This window comes from Rhyacophila brunnea, unplaced genomic scaffold, assembly GCF_057557595.1.
Source record: "Rhyacophila brunnea isolate RB1 unplaced genomic scaffold, BYU_Rbru_1.0 scaffold_6, whole genome shotgun sequence".
Taxonomy (NCBI): domain Eukaryota; kingdom Metazoa; phylum Arthropoda; class Insecta; order Trichoptera; family Rhyacophilidae; genus Rhyacophila; species Rhyacophila brunnea.
This window is the reverse complement of record NW_028233276.1, coordinates 31318335-31344189: the sequence shown is the minus strand read 5'-3', so window position 1 is coordinate 31344189 and position 25855 is coordinate 31318335. Positions and strand designations below refer to the sequence as shown.

The window sequence follows — 25855 nt, the reverse complement described above, 5'->3', positions numbered from 1 at the left end:
TAATTGTAAAAACCTAAACATGTAAAGAAAGTGTAAAATATAAGGAATACCAAGTTACACGAGACAGACGTGGTTTTATTTAATTCCACCCTCAAATATATCGTACTTTTTTTGTGAATCCGGGGTTCGATGGACACCTGAGCTAGCCGCTGGAACCCCGGGGATCTCATAAGGATTATACAAATGAACAGTATTTAACCGGAAATTCAGAAACATTTAAATATACAACTGACAACTTCTAAAACCCGCGAGCGAGTGAATAAATTTAAAGTTTGGGTAGTAAATAGATACCTACCTTTGTAGGTAATAAATAATAATTTGCAAATATATTTAGAAAATCTGCACGTGTCATTGCTGGTCACCAAGGACGTCGGAAGTAATCCAGACAAAGAAATTATAGTCCTGTCAAACATTTATGTTAATTAGTACTATAGCAGGCATAACTTTGAAAAGAGACTCATAGATGGCGTGGCCCATTGACTAGACAGCACTATAATATGTAGGTTTTTTTTGTTTTGTGATTTTACCGAGGCTTTGACTGCGACTTGCTGTCATATCGCCTCTTCTCTTCTAGAAGTGGATCCGACGATCAGGTCCTCACTCCTATTCTGTTAAATAGCTTTATAATTATTTTGCCTAGCTCTTCCGTCTTTCTTTCTTTCATCTTTAGACGCCAGTGTTTTATGCACCAGAATCGCTCTCCTCCGTATCCATCCCCTCTGTATTTTCGATACATCGTGTAATCATTGAATTTCAGATAGTCTAATTCAGACCTCAGCCAAGTCTCTGAGATTAATGCTATTGTTATTTTTTTCTTGTTGAGTAAAGTTCTATATCATTCTTTTTTTGCTTCATACTTCTGGCATTCCATTGTAAAATCCTAATTTGTTTTTGATTATTCATTTTGTTGCAGAACTTCACCTAGAATTTCTCCTAAATTTCCTTCTTTGAAGTTTTTGCATACCCAGTCCACTGCTTTAATTATTAGTTGTTTAATGATCTGCTGCCAGTCTCCCCCTTTCAGCAAGACTTTCATAATTTCTCCCATCGCATTAACCTCTGTCTTCCCCTTTGAGTTTTTCTTATTTTTTGTAGGCTTTACGCTACTACCTGTTGCTGTTATTGTTGAGCCTGAAGCTTCTACCACCACTTCTTCTTTCTTTTTGTTTTCCTTTATTTTTAGAATTATTTCACTTTCATCTCTTCCCAGGATTTTGTTTGTTTTAATATGTCAGCATAGCTGTTACTTAACATTTTCAACATGTTATGTTCATTTTTATCATTGCTTCTTTGTAATTCTTTTCTTCTTGCCACTTTGGGCATTTTTGGCTGTTTGCCGCGTGGTTACCTTTGCAAATGATGCATGTAATTTCCTCATTTTTTTCGCAAGTTTTGTGGTTTTCACTGCACTTGGGGCACGTTTCTACTTTACTGCCGCAATTGTTCGCAATGTGCCCATATCGCCAACATTTGTAGCATTGCATTACCCTGAATACATACGGTTCTACAGCAAACGAGACGCCATATATGTGAATTGTTCTCGGCAATATTTTCTCCCCAAATTTAATACTGACTGACGAGGTCTTCGTAAGCTCTCCTGTGTCACTTTTTCTTGTCAACCTCTAAGGTTGGTCACTTTTGCATCACTTTTGATTTCCATTTGCAGTTCTTGGAGATCCATATCAATGTCGACTTTTCTTATTACTCCATAAGAGTAGGAGTCATTCTCTTTAATTACAAAACCGAGATCTTTGAATTCTCCAGCTTGTTTCACTTTATCTGCTTCTTTTTCATCTTCTACTTGGATGTACGTCTTAAAATTTTTGTTGTAAAGTTTCTGTACTTTAACTCCTGCCTTATGGAGCATCTGCGCTATTTTCAACTTTAATGGTATTTTATTTCCCGTCGCTATCATGACGATGTTTTCGTTTCTCTTTGAAGCAACCCCAGAGTCTCTTCTGGGTTTTTTTCCAGAGGTCACAGTCTGCCATTCTTCTTCTTTTTCTCCAATCACTTCCTCTTCATCATTGTTTCTTTTCTGCTTCGTTTTTTTGGTTTCATTCACGTCCACAGTAGTGTTATCCATTTTAATATTTTTACCTTTCACGCGGACTTTGAAATCGCGTAACAGTGTGAACAAATAACAGTGTGGAAACCCCTCGCTACACCACGTTTGGCAAACTAATTGCTCCCGTGCAACAATAATTTAAAAAAAAATCTTTATTATTCACTCTTGCTCACTGTTAATATTAATATATTAATTTGTGCAGTATGTATGCACTAAATAGTATATACACTGTAAATCTCGGCTGTCTGTTTTCACCTAATAATCTTTCTTTCAGACTTCACTTATTTATATTTAATTCTGGTAACAACAATTTTACTTTCTATTCGACACGGGCGTTCTACTCAAGTGATTAGGATTTAACTCTATATTAACTCCGAAATTGATATCTCTCACAGCCAGTCAGTTTAGTCTGATTAGCTTTGACCCTTTTGATCATACAGGTCCTCTATTTTGAGACTAAGCACCTTACACTATCGAGATTCGTTTCTAGTGATAAGTGTGGTATCTAGTTTTCAAATGTGATACCTACCTGAACTTAACTAATCCTTTGGCAAGTTCGTCTGGTTATTTGGTCGAGCGAGTCATCTTATCTTGTTAATCTGTTTTCGTGTACCGTTTAAAGTAGTCTCTGTTATTGTTGATTAATCTCTGTGAACTCAGTATAAATACTAAAACCGAAAGTGTTTCTATTTTATAACTAAAATATACTATGGCTGGCGACCTTGATGTAAGAATTTCCCACATTAAACTACAAAAATACTTACTTCTTATAAGCAAGCTTTACTACATACATAATAGGAAATAATATAATCACAGAAAACTTCTTATTTTTATATGCTTTCCAACGCTATTCAAATACTGAACCATGGGCTATCAGCCATTGGTCAGAGGTTGATCAATAAAATTTTTAACCTAATAATATCGTCTGTAAATAGAGATGTCAGCAGACCTATATTATATTAACCAATGGTAAATCACCAAATCAACAAGCATATGGGGGCGTCTATTTCCAAAAACCGTTAAGTCCACATATTGTCACAAATCTAACAAAAAATACATAATCATTATATTCTTTGCAATTCTATACAATATTTATCAAAACCCGCCAAAAACATTATTTAAAGCTTAAGGCCATGCATTAGTTGAGGCACGGTCTAAAAAGATCGTTGCTAGGCGATGTGCGGATTGCGGGTCGCGGGTGAAAATGACGCCTGTCAAACGAAATATTATTTCTCATATAAATCCAACATACGTCCATTTTATGTTCTGTTTATTATTCTATTAGTATCAATAATAATATATTCATTGACATGTTTGCTTTTTAAAGTAAATGTGTAAAGTTTTTAGTCATCTTTACACGATTTTAGAATTAATTGGCCCGTCGCCATCACGCAGCAAAGTGACGTGCGTCCGACTCCACGTTCTCTCAATGAATGCGAAGCAAGTACGTCGCGTACAGTTGAACATTATTTGGCGTTTCACTGATGCGTCACCTTAAGAGCGTACTTCAGTGAAATGGCAAATAATTTTTAACTGTAGGTGCGACGAAATTTCTCACTAGTCGCCAATCGGAGACCGACTGTCGAGGTGTTCGCACGTCGATTTGTTTTGTCATGGCGTCGGATGAAAATATTCTTAAATCGTGTAAAGATGACTAAAAAACTTTACTATGTACTTTAAAAAGAAAACATGTCAATGAATATACTATTATTATTAGTAATATAACAATAAACATAACATTAAATGGACGAATGTTGGATTTTTATGACAAATTATATTTCGTTCAGCACATGTCATTTGCACAATCCGCGCATCGCCTAGCCACGATCTTTTTAGACCATGCCTCAACTGAAATTATAGCCTTAATGACAAATATTATTAATTCTTTTAGTACAGCAAATTAATCTAAATGATGCAAATGCCAAAATATTCAATTTTATTAACTTATATTTCGAGGGCTTAGTGTCAAACAACACTATCTACAAAAGTGCAACTTTACAGGAGAGCCAAAAATCGATATTTTAGATTCTTGTAACTTAACAAGGGAAATGTTTATTTAAAACCTAATGTTAATATTTTATAATTTATTGTGTATTGTACATTTATCTTGCTTATGGTGATGTTAACATTTATAGGGATAGTTTTAAAAAAATATGAAAACAAGGGTAACTTATGTAATTAGCGTTAAATTTTACTGACGATTTAATAAGAAATTAGAAAAGATTGACATAACGTTGTTTAACTATCATGTAGCCGTAAATGTAAAATAACGTTATCTAAAAAAAAAAAAACACTTTTTTGTAGATAACGTTGTCTGACTTTAAGCACTCGATTTATTGCAATTAATTATTGTACTGGCTACTGTTGATTTGAAAATATGATAGAAAAAATCGCATTAAACTGAATAATTTATACTAAGTAGATCATTTCCCACAAATATTGATTTATGGACATATTGGAATTTGGAAATAAACGCTTCACACCAATATGATGGTCAAGACTTTTTACTGATTGTTCTAGTCTGTGCTCCACATGTCTGTGGATTAACCATCGACACACAAACATTATTAAACGAATTTTACTTTGGACAAAATAAATTATATTAAATTTTACAGGTCGATATTTTGGTTGTCATACCAGTTATCAAGGCTACAAATATAAAGAATGTTTTGTCTCTGCTAAGACCTAGATATCCACTAATAACCCAATTTATAGAATTTACTTGATTTTGAAACACCTCAGAACAAATGTTGAAAAGAATATGGCGCCGGACAGGAACGAGAACCTGCATCCATCGAATTCCGGATGTTTTTTTCAAATGGGTATGTTTCCGACTTTGTAAGTTATTCATTGAATAAAAAAGTAATTTCTTCCAAAGTATTTAATATGATTTTATTACCATTTGTAAAAAAGTAAATGCAAACTAGATTAATTAACTTTTCTCAATGTGCACATTAAATTATAATTCTTTCATTCAAAATGTTCTTCACCATAAAAAAATCGTAAGAAGCTACTGTAAGATGAGACATTCCCGTTCCTCGGTGGTGATATAATGAATTCGAAACACTTGGAATTCTTGTTTGGAAATGAATGGGTTAACCTAGGGATGGGGGAGGAACCTTTTCTATATTATCTGAAATAAATACATTGCTCGCTATCTTTTTTTTTCAAACATTGGAATTTTGTAAAACATGGACAAGTTTTTGCTGATATCAAAATGCAATGTTTTTTTGGAAAATAATTCCGTTAAAAAAATACTGGTCATTCAACAACAGTGTAAGTTGCACTGCTCTAAATCAATTGTTTAGATTAATAAAGCCTGAGCATATCTTTTTGCACGAGCAACGAGTGGTCCACTGTTCAGCTGTCAAAATCAGATCCCAGATTGCTTGGCATATTGATTCGCCCTTTCTCGTTTCAAATTGAATTATAAAAAATTCTCCAATCAAATATATTAACTATCAGCGTTATTTATAAATAATATACATTCCTGTTATTCATCAGCTATCAAAGTCAGACTAGTCCTTTCGATCGTCGATTTAAAAAAATTATGTAGCATTGATCTATGCATTACATTTGTAGAAGGTATGTTAATGCTAGTGTATTATTATTTATCATGTAACTCATTTATCCAAATCAAACCATTCCCTGTGTGAACACGACAAATGCGTCAATATGAGCACTCTATAGAACAATGACAGGTCATCCATAGACAACGGGAGGGGCGGAAAAGGTAGGACCAGCCGTTGTGAATGTATCGGCTTTCTACTTGAGTCGGCATGATATACATACTTACAAAACTGTTTCATATAATTATTATAACTAGGGCCTGGATTTATATGCTAGTGCATGTTTTGTTAGGGTGTATGCACAGGTATGAGAGTTGCACAGAAATCTGTTTTGAAAGACACAGAATCCAAAAGTAAAATTTTATTGTGCATATAAATGCATATTTCATAAATTAATGCATATTTTAGAGCTTTTGAATTTATAATTTTAGTTTTATTTTTAATTATTTCATTTCTTTTATTATGTTACCTGTCAAATCATGGTGCAACTGCATTGTATTGTTGTTTAATTTAATAAAACGCATTTTTTTTTGTAGTACTTATTCCACTTTTAATCAATAAATTAGGACCGGTTTCGTCCACCTCAGAGGGACATTTTCAACTGAATCTGTTTTTATGTGTTTTATTAAATTAAACAACAATTTAATTATTTCATCGAAATATAACTAAGTTAGGAAGGTAGATAGTTTAGATGCACTTGCATTTTTAATGTCATCTCCGAGCTGTGGATTTATCAGAAAAAGTGAAGTCAACTCAGGCACTTTTATTTAAAGTTTGCCCAATCACCTCTGTGGATGTTGAGAGGTCGTTTTCTGCATATAAACAAAATACTGACAGATAGATACTTACGCGGAAAAATTTAATGCCAGAGCATAATATTGAAAAAAATATTATAAGTAATTTTTTTTTCAGGCAAAAAACAGAAAATAGTATTTAGGAATAGTTGAGTGTGTCGTTTTTGTTTTTTAAGTTATGTTTGGTTTACATTGCGTTTATTATTCAATTATTTGTACTTCTGAAAAAACTATTTTGAAAATTGTAATTGATTAACTTTATATTTATTGTGTTTTTTTGTTCTGCTATTGTATTATGTTGAAAAATTATTAACTAGTTATTCGATTTTTGTCAGTAATATTGGGTAAAGTGAGAATTTACAATTTTTTCCCACGTAAAAATGAAAATTTTTAACTGCATATTTCTTCGGTTTTGGTGCATATTTTATTGATTTTAAGTGCATACGTGCATGCATATAATCATGTTTTTTGTTGCATATAAATCCGCTCCATAATTATAACCTACTTTACCTTATACATCAGAAGCCAGCGGCAGTTGTTTGCGGATGTCGGTGTCCAGGATTATAATGCAGAACACAAAGTCTCTGGATTAATTATCATAGTTTTTTACCACAACCTTTTTATGCCTATAAATACTGCAGACATTTTACTTTTTTAATAAACCGATAGGATTTATTATGTGTGTTTGAAATCTATTTTCATTCAATTTCAATAATATTTACATTTGCCACAAGAAAACAGTTGGTTTGTAGAATTAATATTCCCAGGATTTAGTTTGTCAATTTCCAGTTTTATACACCGTTTACACATGCATGGGTTTACTGTTGACAAGTAAGTATTATCGCGGCCATAACAAGAAAATGTATGGGTCAGCATGTATTATTCTTAGTTGGCAAGATTGCATGCATGAATCAAAAGTTTGGAAGCATCTGAATTTTCATGCGACACTAGGATTTTTTCGATCTGCGCCTGCGCAGTAGAACAATAGTGGCAACCTGTCGGCAAAAAACGAAATACTGTAGAACAAGATCTTTTTGGCTATGTGTTAAAACTGTGAACAAAAAAGCTATTTAGTCGTCGACAGCGACTTACGGCTGTTGCCTAAATCTTCTTGTTGGACAGTACGAAATTTTTAGGTCGACCGATTTTCACTACCTGTCAAATAGTACGAAATAGTACCATAATATGACAACATCGCGTCTCGCTCACTCTTAAAGAATGAATCGGAGAGGCAGTCAACATTTTACGTGTAAACAGTTTTTTAACAATAGTATTAAATACTCACATGCTGCCAGTAAATCCATGCACGTGTACAGGCGCTATTAGATATTTAAGTAAGACCCTGAGAATGAAAACTCAGATCCGTAAGTGTGATAAGTAAAATGTTTTGGTGTCTTCATCTCCCTGTCTACAGTTTGTTTTCACATTAATTTGCCCTCTTATTTGTGGCACTTTGTCTCTTGGAAAGTGTTGAGCCGTAACTTAAATCTTCCTTTGGATGGTTTTGGTAGATAAAAAAAAATATTTCAGTCAATTGAGCTCTACATAGATATAGTATATTTTTACTTTAATGAAAACGTATAGTACATTTAAACTTTATTTACAAATGTATAATAATTTTATTATGTAAGGGGCTACCTGACCAATGTTAAAACACTTTTTCACACATTTGAAAAATTGTTAAAACAGTTAAAAATACTACAATGTATATTATGTAGGTACCGATTACTTAAGTTGTGCCGTGATCAAATCGGGAAACTCAAATTTAATTTAAAAATCAATTCACGCTTCCTAAAATTATTAGGATTAGTACGAATAATAGTATAATATAAGTAAAATTCTTTATCAACTGTAAACAGACATTGCCTTTATTGATATTAATGCATTGCAGTAATTATTAATTACAAAACTTTTGCTCTCGGTAGAATGCAAATACGACGTTAAATTTTAGCACCCAACACTGTCAACCGATACCAGGATGGTGGTGAACTCAGTAAACTCTATTAAATATTACATAATACTATCCACCGAGAAATTCCATTGATAGATTCCAAATTTCAAGAATACTTTTACAACTCAGCGTGTTTTTTTTTTTTAAAACATTCAGAATATCAAATTGATAATAGTCAGTGCAACTGTTTCAAATACTAAAAGACTGTCTACGAATCATCGTACAGACAGTCGTGAATGACAGTTGACAGTGCAGAACGCCAGAAGTGATTCGAGAAAGCACGTAGAGCTGTAAAATTATTTCAATTTAATAGTGACACACCTTAAATATCTTCGGCAAAATTGATAAAATACACCATTAATTACATTACATAATAATAATTATAAGGTATGATTGCGCCGGGCTACCTTTGTCACAATAATGAGGCGGCGAACATCAACGAATGAGGATTCGCGGGCGGTAGCCGCGGCGATTCACCGCTGCCCAAATTTATTCACTAATTTACAAACAATTCATTTGGCAGAGTATATATATTTCACCGTGGGGAATTTTAAAAACCGAGAATAACAACAGAGCAACGCAAGTTCACTTTCATACTACTCAAAATATATTTTTTAGTCTGACTAGACGGTAATATTAAGCTTGCAAATCAATAATGCATTATGCTACTCACAAAAAGAAAACGATCGACGTTATTTCAATAAGTTTTGAATGGGTGACGCCGCTGGTGCGCGGATGACTCTACGACTCTAATCTGAAATAGTGGTAAAATCGTCGACTCTCTTAAAGCTAGTGGGTGTGATTTGATTTATTGATTGATTTCACTTCTAATTATAGAATTTGATAATAATTAATTAAACGCAGTATTTAAGATATGATGATGAAAGCATAATTATACCGCAGATTACAGTGCAAATTTGTATTGAATTCCGAGTCATTAAACAAAAATGAAACTCAGCTAAAAAACACATATAACAAGTCAAAAGAAACAAAAAAATTCTTCTCCAAAAAAGAGCATTATCACGATAACGCATTTGTTGACAAACCAGTCAAAAATAGTTATTTCTGTACCTCAGAGTTTCCAGCGTACAGATTTTGTACATAAACTAACATATATCCAACGTCCAATTTATATTTTGAGTCTATTCATAGAGCGTATCACATTGTTTTTGAACTGAGGCGTCATGTTTAATCGCTATTATCTCAAAATAAAAATTTCAAGACTATGGTATTTTTCCGGAGTAGAACTGAATTGATTAAATTATAATAAAGTTAATCAACCGAGCTCTTGATTTCAAAACTCGGGTCTCTTTATAACATAAAGAAGGTTACACTTTGATACACTTCCTTAGAATATATTATAAATACGTTTGTAAATATTTTATTTCATCGACAAATCTATCAATTGTGAAGAGTTTCAAGAGTGAAGCGGAAATAATTGAAGATCATGTTAATCCTCCATTATTAATTATTATCCGGTCCCTTAAAGCTGTCACGCAAATGACAATCTATTGAGGTGAGAGGACATGACAAAATAAATCACAGGCGCGCGATGCGGAGCTGGGCTCGACAAGGCGGGTCGGACATTACCACTATCGCCGGATGTGTCCGCGTGAAAAGACGAGTCGCGCGCGTCGAAAACGGCACCAAAACCTAATACAATAATAATTCTCGATAAAACAATTAGGGCTAATTATTAAATACGCAAACCAAAAATCAAAACAGCGAGACTCTTATTTCACAAGTCTCGCATCACAAAGAAAGACGGACGCCGCAACTTAGAATAAATATATCTCACAGCATTATTATAAACAGAAATCTCCCCGACACCCTCTCCCTTCCGGTGACCATGTTAGCCTAGCAAAATAAGATGTTCGCTATTTGATTTCTAATTTTCAAGATTTTTTTAACTCAATCGCAAACTGGGATTTCATCAATAAATAATCATTATTTACGGTCGGTACAAAAATCTAAAGGATTTTATAAGATGAGCAGTTTCAGATTCTTTTATCGTAGAATACTTCAGTTTTCAGCCTTAGAGTTCAACCAACAGAACAGAAGAGGCAGATTAAATTTTAAATTGCACACATCTATTTTGAGACAACGCATGTTGAATTTGTTTCGAACTTTCCGAGAAAAGTACAACGAGCGCATCCAATATGGTGTGCGCTGTCTTCAGAGGCCGGTGAGATTTGTGTAAAATAAATTAATGAGAGGCGTAAGCCGGTCGGCGGACGACCGGGGAGTGGAGAGGGGAGGGTGGGGCGGGGGAGGGGCGTAGCGAGTTCTACCTCCCCTCGGTGGGGTGAGCGGCGCGAGGCGGGGGTGCAGGTTTGAGTTCCTGCTTTCGGGTCTTGCAGGCGGCGGGGCGAGGGGGAGGCGGCGCAGGGAGAGGCGCGGCGGTGGCTGCAGGCGACGGGGAGGGGCTGGGCGACGGCTGGCGAGGGGGTGGAGTGGGGGGCGGGAGTCGGCCAAGCGATCCGAGGACGGCGGCTCGCAGGAAGGAACCTCGCCGGGTTCTCTCCGCTTCCAGCTCCACCCGCTCTTCTTCTGAAGGAGTAGCACTCAGGAATCTGCAATTATTAAAATTGTTCGGTCAACATTAGAAGGCCGAAAAGATGCAATAGATATTTTTATCACACTTTTCCAGGTTTTTATGGATGGTATACAACAGACAGCTATTATCTATTTTTGACGTTGAAAATCTTTTTCAGTTAATCAATACAATATGTATAGATTTATATCGGGTTAAATGATCAATTTTCCCCTTTCTCTCTACGTATTAAGTTTACCTAGACAGTTCATATGACCCGCACTTTATAACATATTTCATCAATTATTCAAAATAGAAGATAATTTTCTTCATCCGCTGATAAATTTGGATTTTTTACAAAGACGTTGGACTGGCAATGAGGCAGCCTATCGACCTCCTGTTTCTGGTTGCCTTATAAGCCGCCTATACACAACATATGAATAGAATAATAATTTTAAAAATATTGCTACTACGACCGAAGGTACTTTATGAAATTTGAATTTAAATTCTAATGGATTTAAGTTTTGTACTATTCCATTTGAGTCGTTTATTGTGACCTGGGTTTCGCCATTTGGCATCTTCAGGCACTATATGCACTCACCAAAAGGTAAATATACACTGAATGTAAATAGTAGCCCGCTGTTGACTGACTCGCTATGGTTATTTTGTTATTTTATGATTGTTCATCTAAACATAAAGCATTAATAAACAACCCGTTGCGTGCCTCCAGGATGCTTTTCTGCAACCCAACAGGGACCTTTTTAGAATACATATAGGACGAGGATCGGGTTTAGTTAAAATTTAGCTAAATTCACATAGATTTGATGCGTACATAATTTCAAACAGTTTGTAAAGCATTCAGGGCCGTTCATTGGTCAGCATATTGGTAAACCGTAAGCAGTCAATGAGTTGTCCTGATTAGTCTGGAGTGGTTTTCCATGTATGATTTTCGTTTGTAAGAACTTCTCCATGACCTCATGGAGAAACATATATGTATACATAAATGAGACCCCAAAAAATATTATGTATATGAAAGGTTCCTTATCCCTGATCTAAAGAATGTTTTTATATAAAAACTTATTCCAGCTTTCTTTTGTGTAGCAGCCCTGGCAAATAAATCTCAGAATACAATTTTGACTCTTACTACAAATTATCTACAAATCATATACAGTAGAATTTCGGTTATCCGGAACTTAATTATCCAGATTTCTTCCAGATCCAGATCTTCAGTTTCGGGTGATGAAAAGAAAAACATACAAATTAAAATAAAATATGTAATTAGATGTATTATTATTATCCAGACAGACTATCTTCATCCCCAATTAGTTTGGATAATCGAGGTTCTACTATATTTCCATTTGTTTACATAGTTATCGGGCTCAATTTCATGCATTAAGGTTCTATCTCTATAGAAGACAGTTTTTCTTCAACATCTTTGTAGATATAGCATAATAGAATATTTAAAACAGATGTGGTGGTGCTGCTTACCTGGTGAGCAGGAACTGCGAGGGGGTGGCGGCGGTGACTTCAGCGGAATGCGCCTGCGAATGAGGGTGCTGCGCATGCGGGTGCGCGGGGGGCGGATGTGCGGCGGGCGGTGCCGTGCCCGAGCCGGAGTGCGAGGCGGCACCGGCCGCGCCTCCGCTGGCTCCGCCCGCCGCGCTAGCACCCCCGCCGCTGCGGCGCGGCACTCGCTCCAGCTGCTGTTGACGGGCCGCCTGAAACAAAACCTGCACCGCGTCAAAAGTCATTTCAAACCAGCACCATCGGGGAAATTGACAGTTCAGTTCAAACAGGTTACCGTAGTTCAAAACACCTTCACAACTAAATTAATAGGAAATTTAAAAATGTAGGTTAATTCCTTCAGTCATATTATGTACAAATGTCATTCATGTTGAAAGAAAAAGTATTGATACCTGGTATAAAAAAAATTGGTATCTAATGATTTCGTCTGTGGGAGGTTACTTTTGGTTCTACTGAATAAGAAAAAAAAGGAAAGAAAGTATTGTATTAATACCTACCAAAGATTTTGGATATGAGATACATAGCTTTTCTAATTTTTTATGACAATATTTTACGCAAGTGACAATAAATTACTGGTTGTTAAGTAGGCCATAGCAACCTAATGCTGGTAGTAGCCCTGTAGGGACAATTGCCAAATCAGGTTGTAGCTAACTTAGAGGCCAACCATAGACTAAAACCGTATGCGGTTTAGAACCGCGTGCCACACTAAACTTATGATTTCTGTTCATGGAAATATATTTTCACAAAATATATTATAAGCATCTGATCGTATCTGTTTATACCATACACTTACACATTTAGTGAAAATATCTTTTAATGAACATACATCATATTAAGTTTAGTATGGCACACGCTTCTAAACCACATATGGTTCCAGTCTATGGATGGCCTCTTAATCAGTAGATTATGGGTTCTTTTTTTGCTTCAAATTCATAATTCTATAGAGGGATCTGGGACCCACGAAATTACAAACCGCCGCGTAAGCCGCTTAGCCATTGTGGGCCATTATGACTAATTTAATAGCCACAATACGATTCGAAAATACGCACGCCACATTTGGAACAAAACTTATGCAGAGTTGCTGTGACACACGTCTGTCGGCATGGAGTTAATAAAATTATTTTACAGAAATGTTGAAAAATCAAACACAGAATGATTATTTTTGTTAAAACCGATTCACACATAATAAAATTTTCACCAATATACTTTTACTGCAACATAATATACGATTATATGAAACTGTCATACACATATCGTTTCCTAAGGTTCGAGTACATTATGGTCACGTTTATGTGCTGCCACAGTAAGCTGCCGCTACGGGAAAAGATTGTGTAAGGTCATTTTTCTTGGCATTTGAAATGTTATCAGACTGCTGCTCCCATCCCGTAGTGTATTTTAAACCTTTAAATGAACATTGTCAGTTATCAAATTCTGCCGAAATCACCAGAACAAGAAATGAGGTCACCTCACGCGTATCGCGCTACATCATGAACCGCACTAGTCAGTGAGTAGTAGTTTTTCTATTTTCTGCAAGCCTACACATCTTCGACTGACGTCAAAATTACGTGTTCTTTATTTTTAGTGTTTTTCTCTCTGGATTTTCTATTAAATTGTTATCTATGTCTGGTGTTTACGTCTACTGTGCGAAAACATCTTCTTGGCTACATAAGGAAGCGCTGTTGGCGACTAAATGGGAGGAGTTTGTTAGTTTATAATGGAAGTGCGGTTAAAAATGGGAGGAGCATGTTAGTTTAGAGCACAGTTTTAACACGTACCCAAGATGTTTTCGCACTATACTGGTGAAGAATCTTACTGAAAGATACTGCATTTCGGATAACATTACACATGAGAATATCAAAAACTGTTTTCTACTTAAACAGGTAACACTATTAGTTCACATAAACCATGTTCCGCTTTAAGATGCTAAACCGTTAAGAAATGATATTAATTTTGATGTATTGTATAAAAGGGTATCATAGGGATACGTTTTCAATATCACAGGTTAGAGTTACAGGTGTTACAAGTGTTAAAAAAGTGTTGAAAACGATCATTAAACAAAACAACAATTATTATGAACTTGCCAGACACAAGAGTCGAACCTGTGACTTCCTACTTTGAGCATGATGCATTCAGGACCCAAATAATATGTCAAGAGATTAGGTTGTAATAGTTAATACTCTAGCGACTATGTTGTGATTTTGACAGATGCAGGATTCGAACCTGAATTAAAGGCATCAGAAACGAGCACTGTGGCAATACTGCCGCACCGTGGGGTAAATTATAATTAAATAGAATAAAAAATGTGAAAACCAGTATTTTTATGCAGTTTTATCTTTCACCATTCTCCAGGTGTAATTTTGTGAATGGGTCATTGTTTTTCCTTTTGAAGTTGGTGTAGAGAATTTTGAACAGTATTGGCCATGGAAGGGGAGTGATGTAAATGTCAGTGTTGGCACTCACGGAGACCTGCTGCCTTTCAAGTTGCAGCTGCATCTGCAGTTGCTGCAATTGCGAAGGGGCGGCGGGGGCGGAGTGGGCGGAAGAGCCGGTGACGCGGCGTGCCCCTGACAGCTGGCTCAGCAGTTCTGCGATGGGGTCCACCACGGCATCCCGCGACGAAGGCGATAACGCCGACAGCCCACCCGATGTGCTGCAATTGTTATTACATAATATTATATTACCACACCCAACACAAAGACTGCTTTTACATTTATTGTGAACTTATAATCAATAATTGATTACTAATTAATATACTGCAAAATAATTAAATTGATTGCCATTCATTTTTTTTCCAAATACACTCAATAATATCGTGTTCATTTAATATCATGATTATCTGGAAAAGCGAAAATTAATTCTCGAAGTTTTTCAATTATCCAGACAATATAGTCGAGGCTCTACTGTAATATATCCAAAAACTGGGTAATCTTCAGAACCATGTATTCTGAAAAATGATGTAGGGTAAATGCACTGGTATCCGGACAGTTAACTATTTTCTCACCTTATTTTCGATTATCTTTTCCATTTTTAGAAGAAAACAAAATATGTTATGATTTATAAATGTTAACATATATATTCTTTTGGTTTATAAATATTTTAAAAATCTATATTTAGGTAAATTACTATCATATTTCTCATGTTAAGAAAAATGGTTGGTTTTTTTAGTCTCCGGACACACAATCTTAGTTTCCGGACGTACTATTTTTAGTGGTCGGACAGATTATTTCGTATAGAAAATAAGACAAGTTTTGGTGTTAAAAATTTTTTTTTTCACGTTTAAACAATTTTAGTTAATACAGTGATGCAATAAAAGCAGAAATAGTTCACAATGAGCACTCAAGCAACTGCTAACTTGAAAAAAAAACATATTTTTATTTATTCAATGTGTTTCTTTCATATAGTTCTGTCGAAGTAAAGTCGAGTGCAAATTGAGCAAAGCAAAATGAAATAAAAAACTGAACTTCATAAATCAAATGGTAAAACTAATAAACATCTCAAGTGAGTTGACCAAATTTTGACATTAATTTTTATTACATCCAAAAAATCTCAAACTGTGTAACTTTTGTTTGTGTTCTATAATATGCAAAGCAGGCTTACAAAAAAAAACATACTTGAGAACTGCTGGCAACTAAATTATTGCCATTGATAATTTTAAAAAAGTTCAACACTTCAGTCACCATAATTATATTTCCAAACGCACTAAAATAAATTTCAATACTAATCCTAATCCCTTCTCTGACGAAAAATAAATGTTTTCAAGTGCTATTTTCAATCATAAATATAAAAGAGAACTAAGTGTAAAAAATCCATGCTTGAATCAAGCACTCTTCAGTAGTTTTACAGAGAAAAAAATGCTTCAGTGCTATACCCCCAACCCAATAGCCTAGATATGTGACTTAATGTCTAAACACCTACAAACCCGGAACCGGGTAATACGGGTGTCTAGTGATTATACGGGTGATAAACATATTAATTTAGGTCTAAGTTTAAACAAAAATTACATACAAAATCTTTTAGTGATGCTTCACTATAAGATAACATAGACATTGTCGTGCATTTACGGTGAAACCAACGAACACATCCATCACAGCCAATGTTCTTTAATAAACCATCAATTCATCAGAACAATTTTGGCAAATCGCCTTTTTCGCTTTCCTTTTTTTATTTGTCTTCTCTTTTCTAAGGAAGACCTTTCATCTTTTATGAATTGCTGTACTTTTGTCATCCTTCACTTTTTCTTCTATGATCTTCCTCCACGCTTCCGAAGAAATGGCGCTTGGTGCTTTGACAGTGTCTTATTATTCTATTTTTACTCCCAAATTGAGTAGGTTTGGGGTAAAAAAGATGAGATTTTAATGTTAAATTGCTCACACTTGATGAACTGGTGCTTGCATTTGACGTACTCGTACCAGCTATTGGAGATAATTGTGTAAATACATAATAATTGATTAGAAAATAGCTTTGTCCGGTCATTCAATATTGAATTTTAGTCGCCGGACAGCAGGATCAAAATTATAAAATCGTGTCCGAAAACTAAAAATATTTACAATTCTATGTTTGTCCTTTTCTATCTTGTATGAAACCAAGCAAGCCTCGATGTGATACTGTACACACACAAATACTCAATGTCTCTTATAAATTCAGTGCCCGGACACTGCGTCCGACAACTAAAAAAAGATAAAATTTTGCACTTTAGTTGCCGGACACCAAATAGTTAACTAAATTTAACAAAATATATTATTTTTATCATTGAATAATATACAAGAACATATTACTGAATAATATGAAACATCTTTGAAGCGAATAAATGAAATAATCATAGTTTTAACGTACTTTTTGTATCCTTCGTTCACTAATTATTTTTTAAGAAATCGAATATTTTTTTTGTTCGAGTCAGCATGTGCACCACTACTAATGTAATACTATATAATGAATTCCTTTGTGTGTGACAAATATAATTTTATTGGTCAAGGAACAATACAGGCACAATATGTGAGTCATCCTTCATATGAAACTCTCATACTTTGCTTATTTTCGTTATATTTGTACAAAACTGTCCGTATACTGAAGCTGTCCGGGGACTAATGCAGTTACCCTATGTACTTTATATGGAAATTTAATAATTTAGTAGAAAAAATTATAGTCAATCAACCCTTTACAATTTTACTGCAGTTGTATACAAAAACATGCACACTCTTAGTCTTGGCATTTGATCCCATCCCATCTCATTTAGACAAGAACAGAACAAAATGAGTTTTGTGAGAAAGTAATACACCTTTCATGTCATTTCAACATACAATCAATGTTTTCTTCTGTTTATCACTAAACATGGCTAAATACATTTTACAAGTAATGGTGTAATAACCAACCTGAAGTGCATGTTGGATCGGCGAGCTCTGGCTCCCCGACCCGAGTGGGGAATACGTCTCACTCCTCCGTGCCGAATCGCCGTTGGTTCATCGTGTGCATCAGTTAAGGTACTATCACTTTTTGGCAAGTTCAGTTACACACTTGTCACTCAATAAATGAATTACTTTGAAAGGGACATAAACCAACTAAAAAGTTATTATTATTTTCAGTTGCCAATGTCCTTTCAACGCAGTTATTTTCAACATTCCTATCAATCACTCCTTTAATCATTTGAAACTAGTCTAATTCAATTATGATTATTACAAGTACTATAATATTATGATATGTTGTTCTACTCTAACAAAATAATAAATCTGTTGTTGATAATCGAACCAAAAATGTTATAAAAACTACTAATTTCATACAGATTAAAATAATGAGAAAGTTTAGAGGCCAAACACTCTTACTGGTGTATGCATATAACAGCTAACTGCATTCAAGCTATTTAATGCAAATTTGCATGCATAAACCTAAATAGCATCGGTTGAATAGTGACGTCACGTCTCTGACGTAATACGCGTCATGCCGAGACTAATATTACCAATTTTTAAATTTTGATTCCCCGATAATTAATTTAAAATATTGAAATTGTGAATTGGTGTAAAAATGTCCAAACGGTACCATATAAATTTAATAATCATAAATAAATAATTATCATGTACTTTAAATAATTTATTAGTTATGGCATCATATTTATTTTATACTTCTAACAATATAAATATTTATTTAAGAATTGAGTGGCCACACTTTTGTCTCGCAGCTAACTTTATTTATGCTATGAGGAGACGTGTTATTGACTGCGAGAATTCTGTCATCCTAATGTACTGAAATGAAATGGATGACGTCCTAATGAAATGAAAAGGGATCTAATTATTTTCATTTATAATTTATACCAATCAACCTATGACAGTCTTACCAGTGTGTTTGAGATTTTAATCTTGTTTATTTCAGTTTAGGTGATATTTTGAAACAATGCAGACTGCTTCCAATTGCATATATAATATCTTAAATAAAGCAGTAACTACTTATTTTATTGTAATGTTACATAAATCAATCTTATCCATGGAAAATACTGCGTTTTTTATGACGTCTGTAGTGAGTAATCGAACCACGGAAGCATTGTATCTAGACTATGGATTAAAATTCATGATGTGTTTTTTAAACGGCACAATTACTGTTTAAAGTTCGCAAATGCTCCACCGAATCTACAAAATTGATGGGTTCTCAATTATCATGTGTCAGACGTATATTATCTACACACACATTTTCACAATAATCTATAAAACCTATGAAGGTTTCAAGTCTCCTACTAAACGCTTGTTGTAATGAACTCATTTTAGACGTATATTAAAGTGACACTGACAGATCGCCGCCATTTTAAGTTTGGTGCGCATTCCTGTACGCATCTTCGTGACGTATGCATTTTTATAGTTTTCTTATTTGGCCAATAAACCGCTTACTGCGTTGAATGTGGTTCAAAAGTGTATGAATACGGCTGTTAATGTGTTGACCATAGTTACAAAATCTCAAAAATGTTGTATGGTGATTTCATTTTCATTTTCGTCATCTCTACCTCAATCTCCATTAAAAGCGTGACAACTACAATTTGAACCTAGCGCATCGTAAATCTATGTACCACCATCACTAAATTTTGTAGACGGTAAAAATTTAAAAAGGCACGAATATAATTTTGTTTACTGTTAACCCTAGGGTTACATGTAAATTGTATGTAAAACATTTCTCCGTAGCACAGTTCACCGTGAGCTTTCTTTCTTATCAGAAAGAGATGACCGTATACTAGTCTTCAATTTTATTAGATTCAATATGAACATTCATTCAATTTTCATAGCCGATTTTGGAAAAATTCATGAATTCAAGAATGAAAACCTAACCTACCAAATAATCCAGTATATCGGCTATTTTCAAAATTTGTTTGCTGCTGGCTTCCTATAAAGTGTAAACCGACAAGAACCGTGTTTTATTTAGATATGAGTTTTATGTCAGTACTATACGACCCAAAGAGGTTGGATGGTTTTTAAAATATGGCCATATATTTCTGATACAATATTTCACGGTGAAGTGTGATATGGCGAACTGCATACGTACAAGTTTCCGGACACATAATCCTTGGCGGATAACCAAAAGTAATCATTAATTAAGGTAAAAAGGATATGAGAAATGAGATGAGATCTCTAGGTCCAGTGCGGTGTTCGAGAGTGAGATGTCCAGCAAAGTCATCCGTCAATAAATTAGGTTCCCCTCCTGGGACAGCTGCGCATACCGGGCACACCACCTTCAACAGACACAAAACATTTCAGTAGTTCTTTAAGGAATCATTCATAATTATGGTGGGAATGGTTCCTGCAATATCGGCCATTCAAAAATGTGCACTTCAATTGTTTATACAGTGGCAATAACAAGTAAAAAATGTCACCTGCAGGTAAAAACCTTTTACTTACATAACACTTAAATAAGTAAAAAATTATAAGGCATAAATATTAATGTATATTTTGAATTAAGCACCATTGCCTGATCGGAAACGTGTTTAAAGTAAAGTTAATTAATATCTTCAAGAGATTCAGAGGTTACTTACTTACATTTTAAATCCTAATAGTTCACCACTCATCATGAATTTCCTTTCAAAAATTCCCACCCTATATTATATTCAATCATAATTTGGAATCATTTTACCACTGTCCCTACTCACATATTTTAGCTTGCTCTCTCTCTCTCTCTGTTGTGTTTATACAATATAAAACATAGTATCTGAGCGAAACAAGTCATCAATAATGATAAATCCAATAGACAAACTCTCTCAATAAAGCAAAAATATCACTCAATCTATAAATGTGTTACATCGACCAAATGTCATTAAAAATATTCTTATAAATTAACCCTTTACTGCATGATTTTTTTTTTTTGAAAAATTTTATTTTTTCTTGGTGTCAAAATGCCTTGTGAATGAAGGAAAAATAATGAAAAAAATATTTTTCGAAAATTTCATTAAATTTTGTATGTTACTGCGTGGTGTCGCAAATTTACGACATTTGGAAATCTTACATTTTAGTATGACAAAATACAAAACCAAATGAAAACAATTATAAAAAACTAATGTACACACCTTATTTAATGTGTAGATATTTTTATTCAACCAATTTCAATCGTCTGTATATTTTTTTTTGTTTATTTACAAATGCGGATTTTTGCGTACATACGAATTCGTCAACTGTCAAAGCAGAAATGCATAGACTATAATGCAGAAATGCTTTATTTCTTGAAATGTCCAAACAAAATCGGTAAAGTAGGATGTTTATGGTAAAACAGTTTTCTAGGCATCGAAAAAGGATATTATTTGATAATTTACACAGATGGCATTGGCTATATCGCAATAGTTTGAAATGTCGCAAATTTGCGACACTATGCAGTAAAGGGTTAAATAAATTTTTCAACTAGGCCAAGGCGATTACCGAAATATGGTGAGGTTAGATTGCATTATCGATAATCAACAATTACCTCCTGAGTGATTTCCGAGTGTTCGGCGGTGACATGCTCTTGCAGAGTGGAATCCGTGAAGCCCATCCGGTTGCAGAAAGGGCAAGTGTACGCTTGAGGTTGCTCCAATCCCAGCGCCTCTCCTCCATAATACAAGTCTAAAAACAAACACACCACTCGTTCACACACGCATATTAAAAGAAATCACAACCATTTTACTTTGAGAACTACATAAGCACATCAGTTTGAAAACAACAGTTATGGATTTATTAAGCCACAATGTCGAGTCAAACGTGTGCCCAAAGCCACATTAGAGATTTTGTATTGACATCGCCACAATTTTAATAAACCGGTTTATTGATCTGTTTCTACATAGTTACCATGATAGAGTAATGCCATGTCAGCAATGTTCCCACCACTGATTTACTATATAGGAAAAGCTTTTAGCTAAGTTCACATATTATTGACCCGTAAGGCAATTGGAACCATTCTTTGGCTGGCTGATTGATATAGAGCAGTTTGCAGCCCATGAGGTTTTATGCCACTAATATGCAATTTGGACTAAATTGAAGGAGGACTCAGATTTTCGTTTGTAAGGGCATCTATCACCAGAGAGCAGGAAAAAATTTCAAATATCATCGATTCCCTCTAATTTTATGTTGCATGTTTGCGCAACGCAAAGTATAGTAACTTTGTTTAGGAGTTACCATAAGTACTTGTGCGGTAATATTGACAGACTTGAAAGAAACACTTTAGAATCCATAATACAGTATTTTTCAAGGGGTCTACCGCCAAATCTTTTAGGTACAAATAAGTCATTGTTTGGCAGCTCATCTACATGTGTACTAGATTAGTACAATGACCGATCACCAAGCTTGCCACTATCACATTTTGAGTTATTACTGCTTAACCCAGCTGCGCGCCGTATCCCGGTCTACTAGTGCGAGTCACACTTTGTTTATAGGAAGCGTCATGTGTAACTGTTATTATGCTTGGTGTGCCATGCGAGCTTGATACAGGATTAAGTGTTGCCGCTTTAGTAGAAAATTTGCTAAAAAAAATAAACATGTTGCTTACCGGGAATAAAATTTGTGCTAAAAAAAAATCTCCCAAGTTCGTTAGTTGGGCTTCTTGTCCGGTAAGCCACCCAGACTTAGTCTACTGTGCGAAGAATAACATAGCCATTACACAATATGCGCAACAGTAAGTAGGCGTTGTCATGGAAACATTAGTCGTTTCATATAATGAGGAAGACAGTTCTCAATCTCAAGGAAAAAGACCTTCAAACTTCTTACAAAAAAACTTTCGATTATCCAAAGCCTTTGTTTGGATATGTTAGTAGAAGATTCAATAGACTTGGATACAGTATATATATATGATTACCTGTTATCTGTAATAAAAGGTTTCTTATAAATACATAATGATCTATGTAAGCGACAAGTTGCTAAGCACTATGTATTTTTGGTAATTGTGCCGCAGAGGTGGACACGAGCTTTCAGATTTTCTTTTTTACGAAAACCGTTTATTCCATGTAGACAATTATAATAAATACCCTTTTCTGTCCGGCGCATCAGCTTTTCGATCAAATAATCATTAATTGAAAATTTTAAATTTTCATACATTTTGATGGATCATTATTACAAACTAAGATTATATGAGGTAATATTAGGTTGGGGTAGGTTAGATTATTGTCCGGCAACTTCATCTTGGCTACGTGGCAAATCTGTGAACTACGTACAGCTAATCGAACTTCCGGTTTCAAATTAGGAACGCCCCCAAATTTTTCATTACATTTTTGACACTTCGTATTGGACGCATCTATCAATTTACGTAATTTGAAGCTTTTTATATTCAAAAGATGTCTAACACAATACGAAATGATGTTCGAATTATTATCAGTAAACTTTTGATTTATTGCGAAGAAGAAAAAGAGTCGTATTTAAAAGATGAGCCTATACAATACTTTCAACAAGCCCATTTTACGGGTTCCTGTCATGTCAGGTATGTCAAAATTCAGTGTTGTAATACTAGAAATATTTCCCCAAATACTCGAAATTATGTTTGTATATTATAAAGTTATGTGTATCGTAATCTATTTTATTAATATTTTTAGACGTATAATAATTAAGTATAAATGATCATTAGTTAGTTAATGAATTGTCCTATTTTTTCCTAATTTTTAAACCGATAAGTAGGTACATATTGTTTTAAAATTTATGTAAGGTGGATATAATTTAATTTATAGAAAATTATTTTCACAGTATGTGTTTCTACAACAATTTTACTAAAAATACGATATAAAGACATCATTTGTAAATTATAAAACATGTGATTGGGTCATCAATATAATATTGAATATGTTATATCTTTCACTTCTACTTTTTTACTCATAATTTGTGTTCTAGTTATTTAATTAATAAATACCTGCAGCAATATTATCAGTTAATGTGGGTTCAATGATACATTTCCTTCCAAATTCAATAATTACACTGTAATAATTAACCTAATATAATAGTAATAATTAAGAGGTGAAATTATTTGAAAAAAAAATTCTATTGATATTTATTGAACAATAATTAGATTTATAAATTAATGTACTTATAAACTTACTGAGAATAGAATTGATATAAACTTAAAACCTAATTTCGCGGGATATGTTTTCTCAAAAAATGACAACACTGTGAAATATTCTATATGCGATAAGAGCGACTTCCTGTTGTTGCCTAAATAATGTTGTCGTACAGTAGGTTTGGTCTAAAAAGAAAGTTGTAAAATCTCATGTCCACCTCAGCGGCACATTTACCGTATTTTTATACTAATATAAATAATTATGAATTTTAAAATTAAATTCAACATTAAAACCATATTCGTGTTGATTGATAGCCATAAACATGTTAACGAAATGAATAAATATTTCAATTTGTTTGAAAAATAAAACAACTGGGTTTTGATTGTGCTAATTAACACTCTTAAAGCGCCCAAGACATAATTTTACGAAATAATATAAACATAATATTTAGCTCACAAATAATTTCAATTAGAAGTATTAAAGTAGGTATAATAAGACAAACAATACAGAAACATTGGGTCACCTGACCTGAAAACCTGAATTATTTGACATTTGCTACATAATAATAATTATAAAACAATAATAATAATATTACCTATATGAGATGACAGGGAATGTGTATGTGCCATTTTTAGGCGTTTCACGCCAACGCGTGCTACCAGAATGGATTGTTATGATTTTCGCACATTTAGCTAAAAATAAGATTAATATTATTGTGAATGTGCAATTTACCAAAATCCGATCTCGTTAGTATGCATTGCATCGGATGATCCGTAGTGTGGCGTGCGGCGGTCGCTCCGTTTTCATAGCAAGAGGCACATAAATCGTAATCATAACATATAAGGCATTTGTATCGGCGGCCCCTGAAGTTGCTTTTCAGACATGAATCACAGCTGACTCCTGGGAAAATGTCAAAATATTATTACATTGTCCTTCGCACACAAAGCTAGGTCAGTGTTATGTATGCCATTATAGAATTAGTTCGTCGCCTGGGAATAGAGTAAGCCCAGCAGTGCAGCGAGAAAATGAGCATGGAAGAAAAGAGAACGAATTGAAAAGTCAAATTTGTACATCGTGTAAATTTTGATTATCACTATCACCTACCTTCATGGCGACTCATTTTAGCACGAAGGCGACTTCACAGACAGAATACCACTTTTTAGACGTAATTTTGCAAGCGCCGTCTGGCGCAACAATAATGATAACGTTTAATAATAATGCGAACATGAGCAATGACAATTTTTTCAACAAAAACTGTACGACAAACCTAACCCAACTAGGCCATAATGACGTCACAATATACCTTTTACAATAGTGTTGCCGTTGCCAATAATATAGCCTATAATTATACTACAGCCTTCCTACATGAAGATCAAAAATAACAATCATAGACTAGGTAATATAAACAATGTTAAACACTGTAGCCATATTTTAATTTTTTTTTTTTTATGAATTTCAAAGATATTAACATAAAAATAATGGTAAGTGGGTAGCCTTTTGGGCGAGGCTGTAACAGGGTTTAATTCTCGCATGTGGAGAAATAAATATGGAATAAACTTGGAATAAACTTAAACACGTGACAATGAAAAATGTTTATTTTCAATAATAAGCTCACGAGCTTATCCAAAGTGGCGAATGAAATTATTTTAAGAGTAGGTAGGTACCTAGGTACATTGTTTATCTATTTGTAGGTACCTAGGTCATTGTTATTTTTTTGCTATTGTATACGTACCTACCAATATAATAATATACAGTTTAGGTATCTTCCTAAGGGTCTGTTTACCTCGTGGGAAACTATTTATTGTATTGAAAATAACAATAAACCAAAGGTTTTGCGGAGAATCAAAAAAATGAGAGATTCAAATTTACAAAAATATGATCATTTTAAAAATACAAAAAGCACTACAAATTTGCTGCGTAGGTAGGTACTCACAAGGTAGCTACCT

At 34.2% G+C, this 25855-nt stretch overlaps 1 protein-coding gene across 2 annotated transcripts; it reads right to left on the bottom strand.

Annotated features, from left to right (window-relative positions):
• Positions 1–7965: 7965 nt before the first annotated feature.
• Positions 7966–25274, bottom strand: Kcmf1 (Potassium channel modulatory factor 1). 2 transcript variants are annotated; one of them, XM_085957173.1, is made up of 8 exons: positions 25014–25274; positions 24642–24809; positions 21362–21498; positions 20022–20141; positions 17809–17900; positions 14900–15089; positions 12404–12633; positions 7966–10955 (listed from the first exon to the last, which is right to left on the bottom strand). In XM_085957173.1, exons 1-8 carry the CDS (start codon positions 25027–25029, stop codon positions 10670–10672), a joined length of 1239 nt encoding a protein of 412 aa, XP_085813299.1. In that variant the 5' UTR covers positions 25030–25274; the 3' UTR covers positions 7966–10669. The 2 variants fall into 2 exon arrangements, with proteins under 2 accessions (XP_085813299.1, XP_085813298.1); XM_085957172.1 differs by having other exon boundaries at positions 12404–12645; positions 17809–17901; positions 20023–20141; positions 25014–25210.
• Positions 25275–25855: the final 581 nt, after the last annotated feature.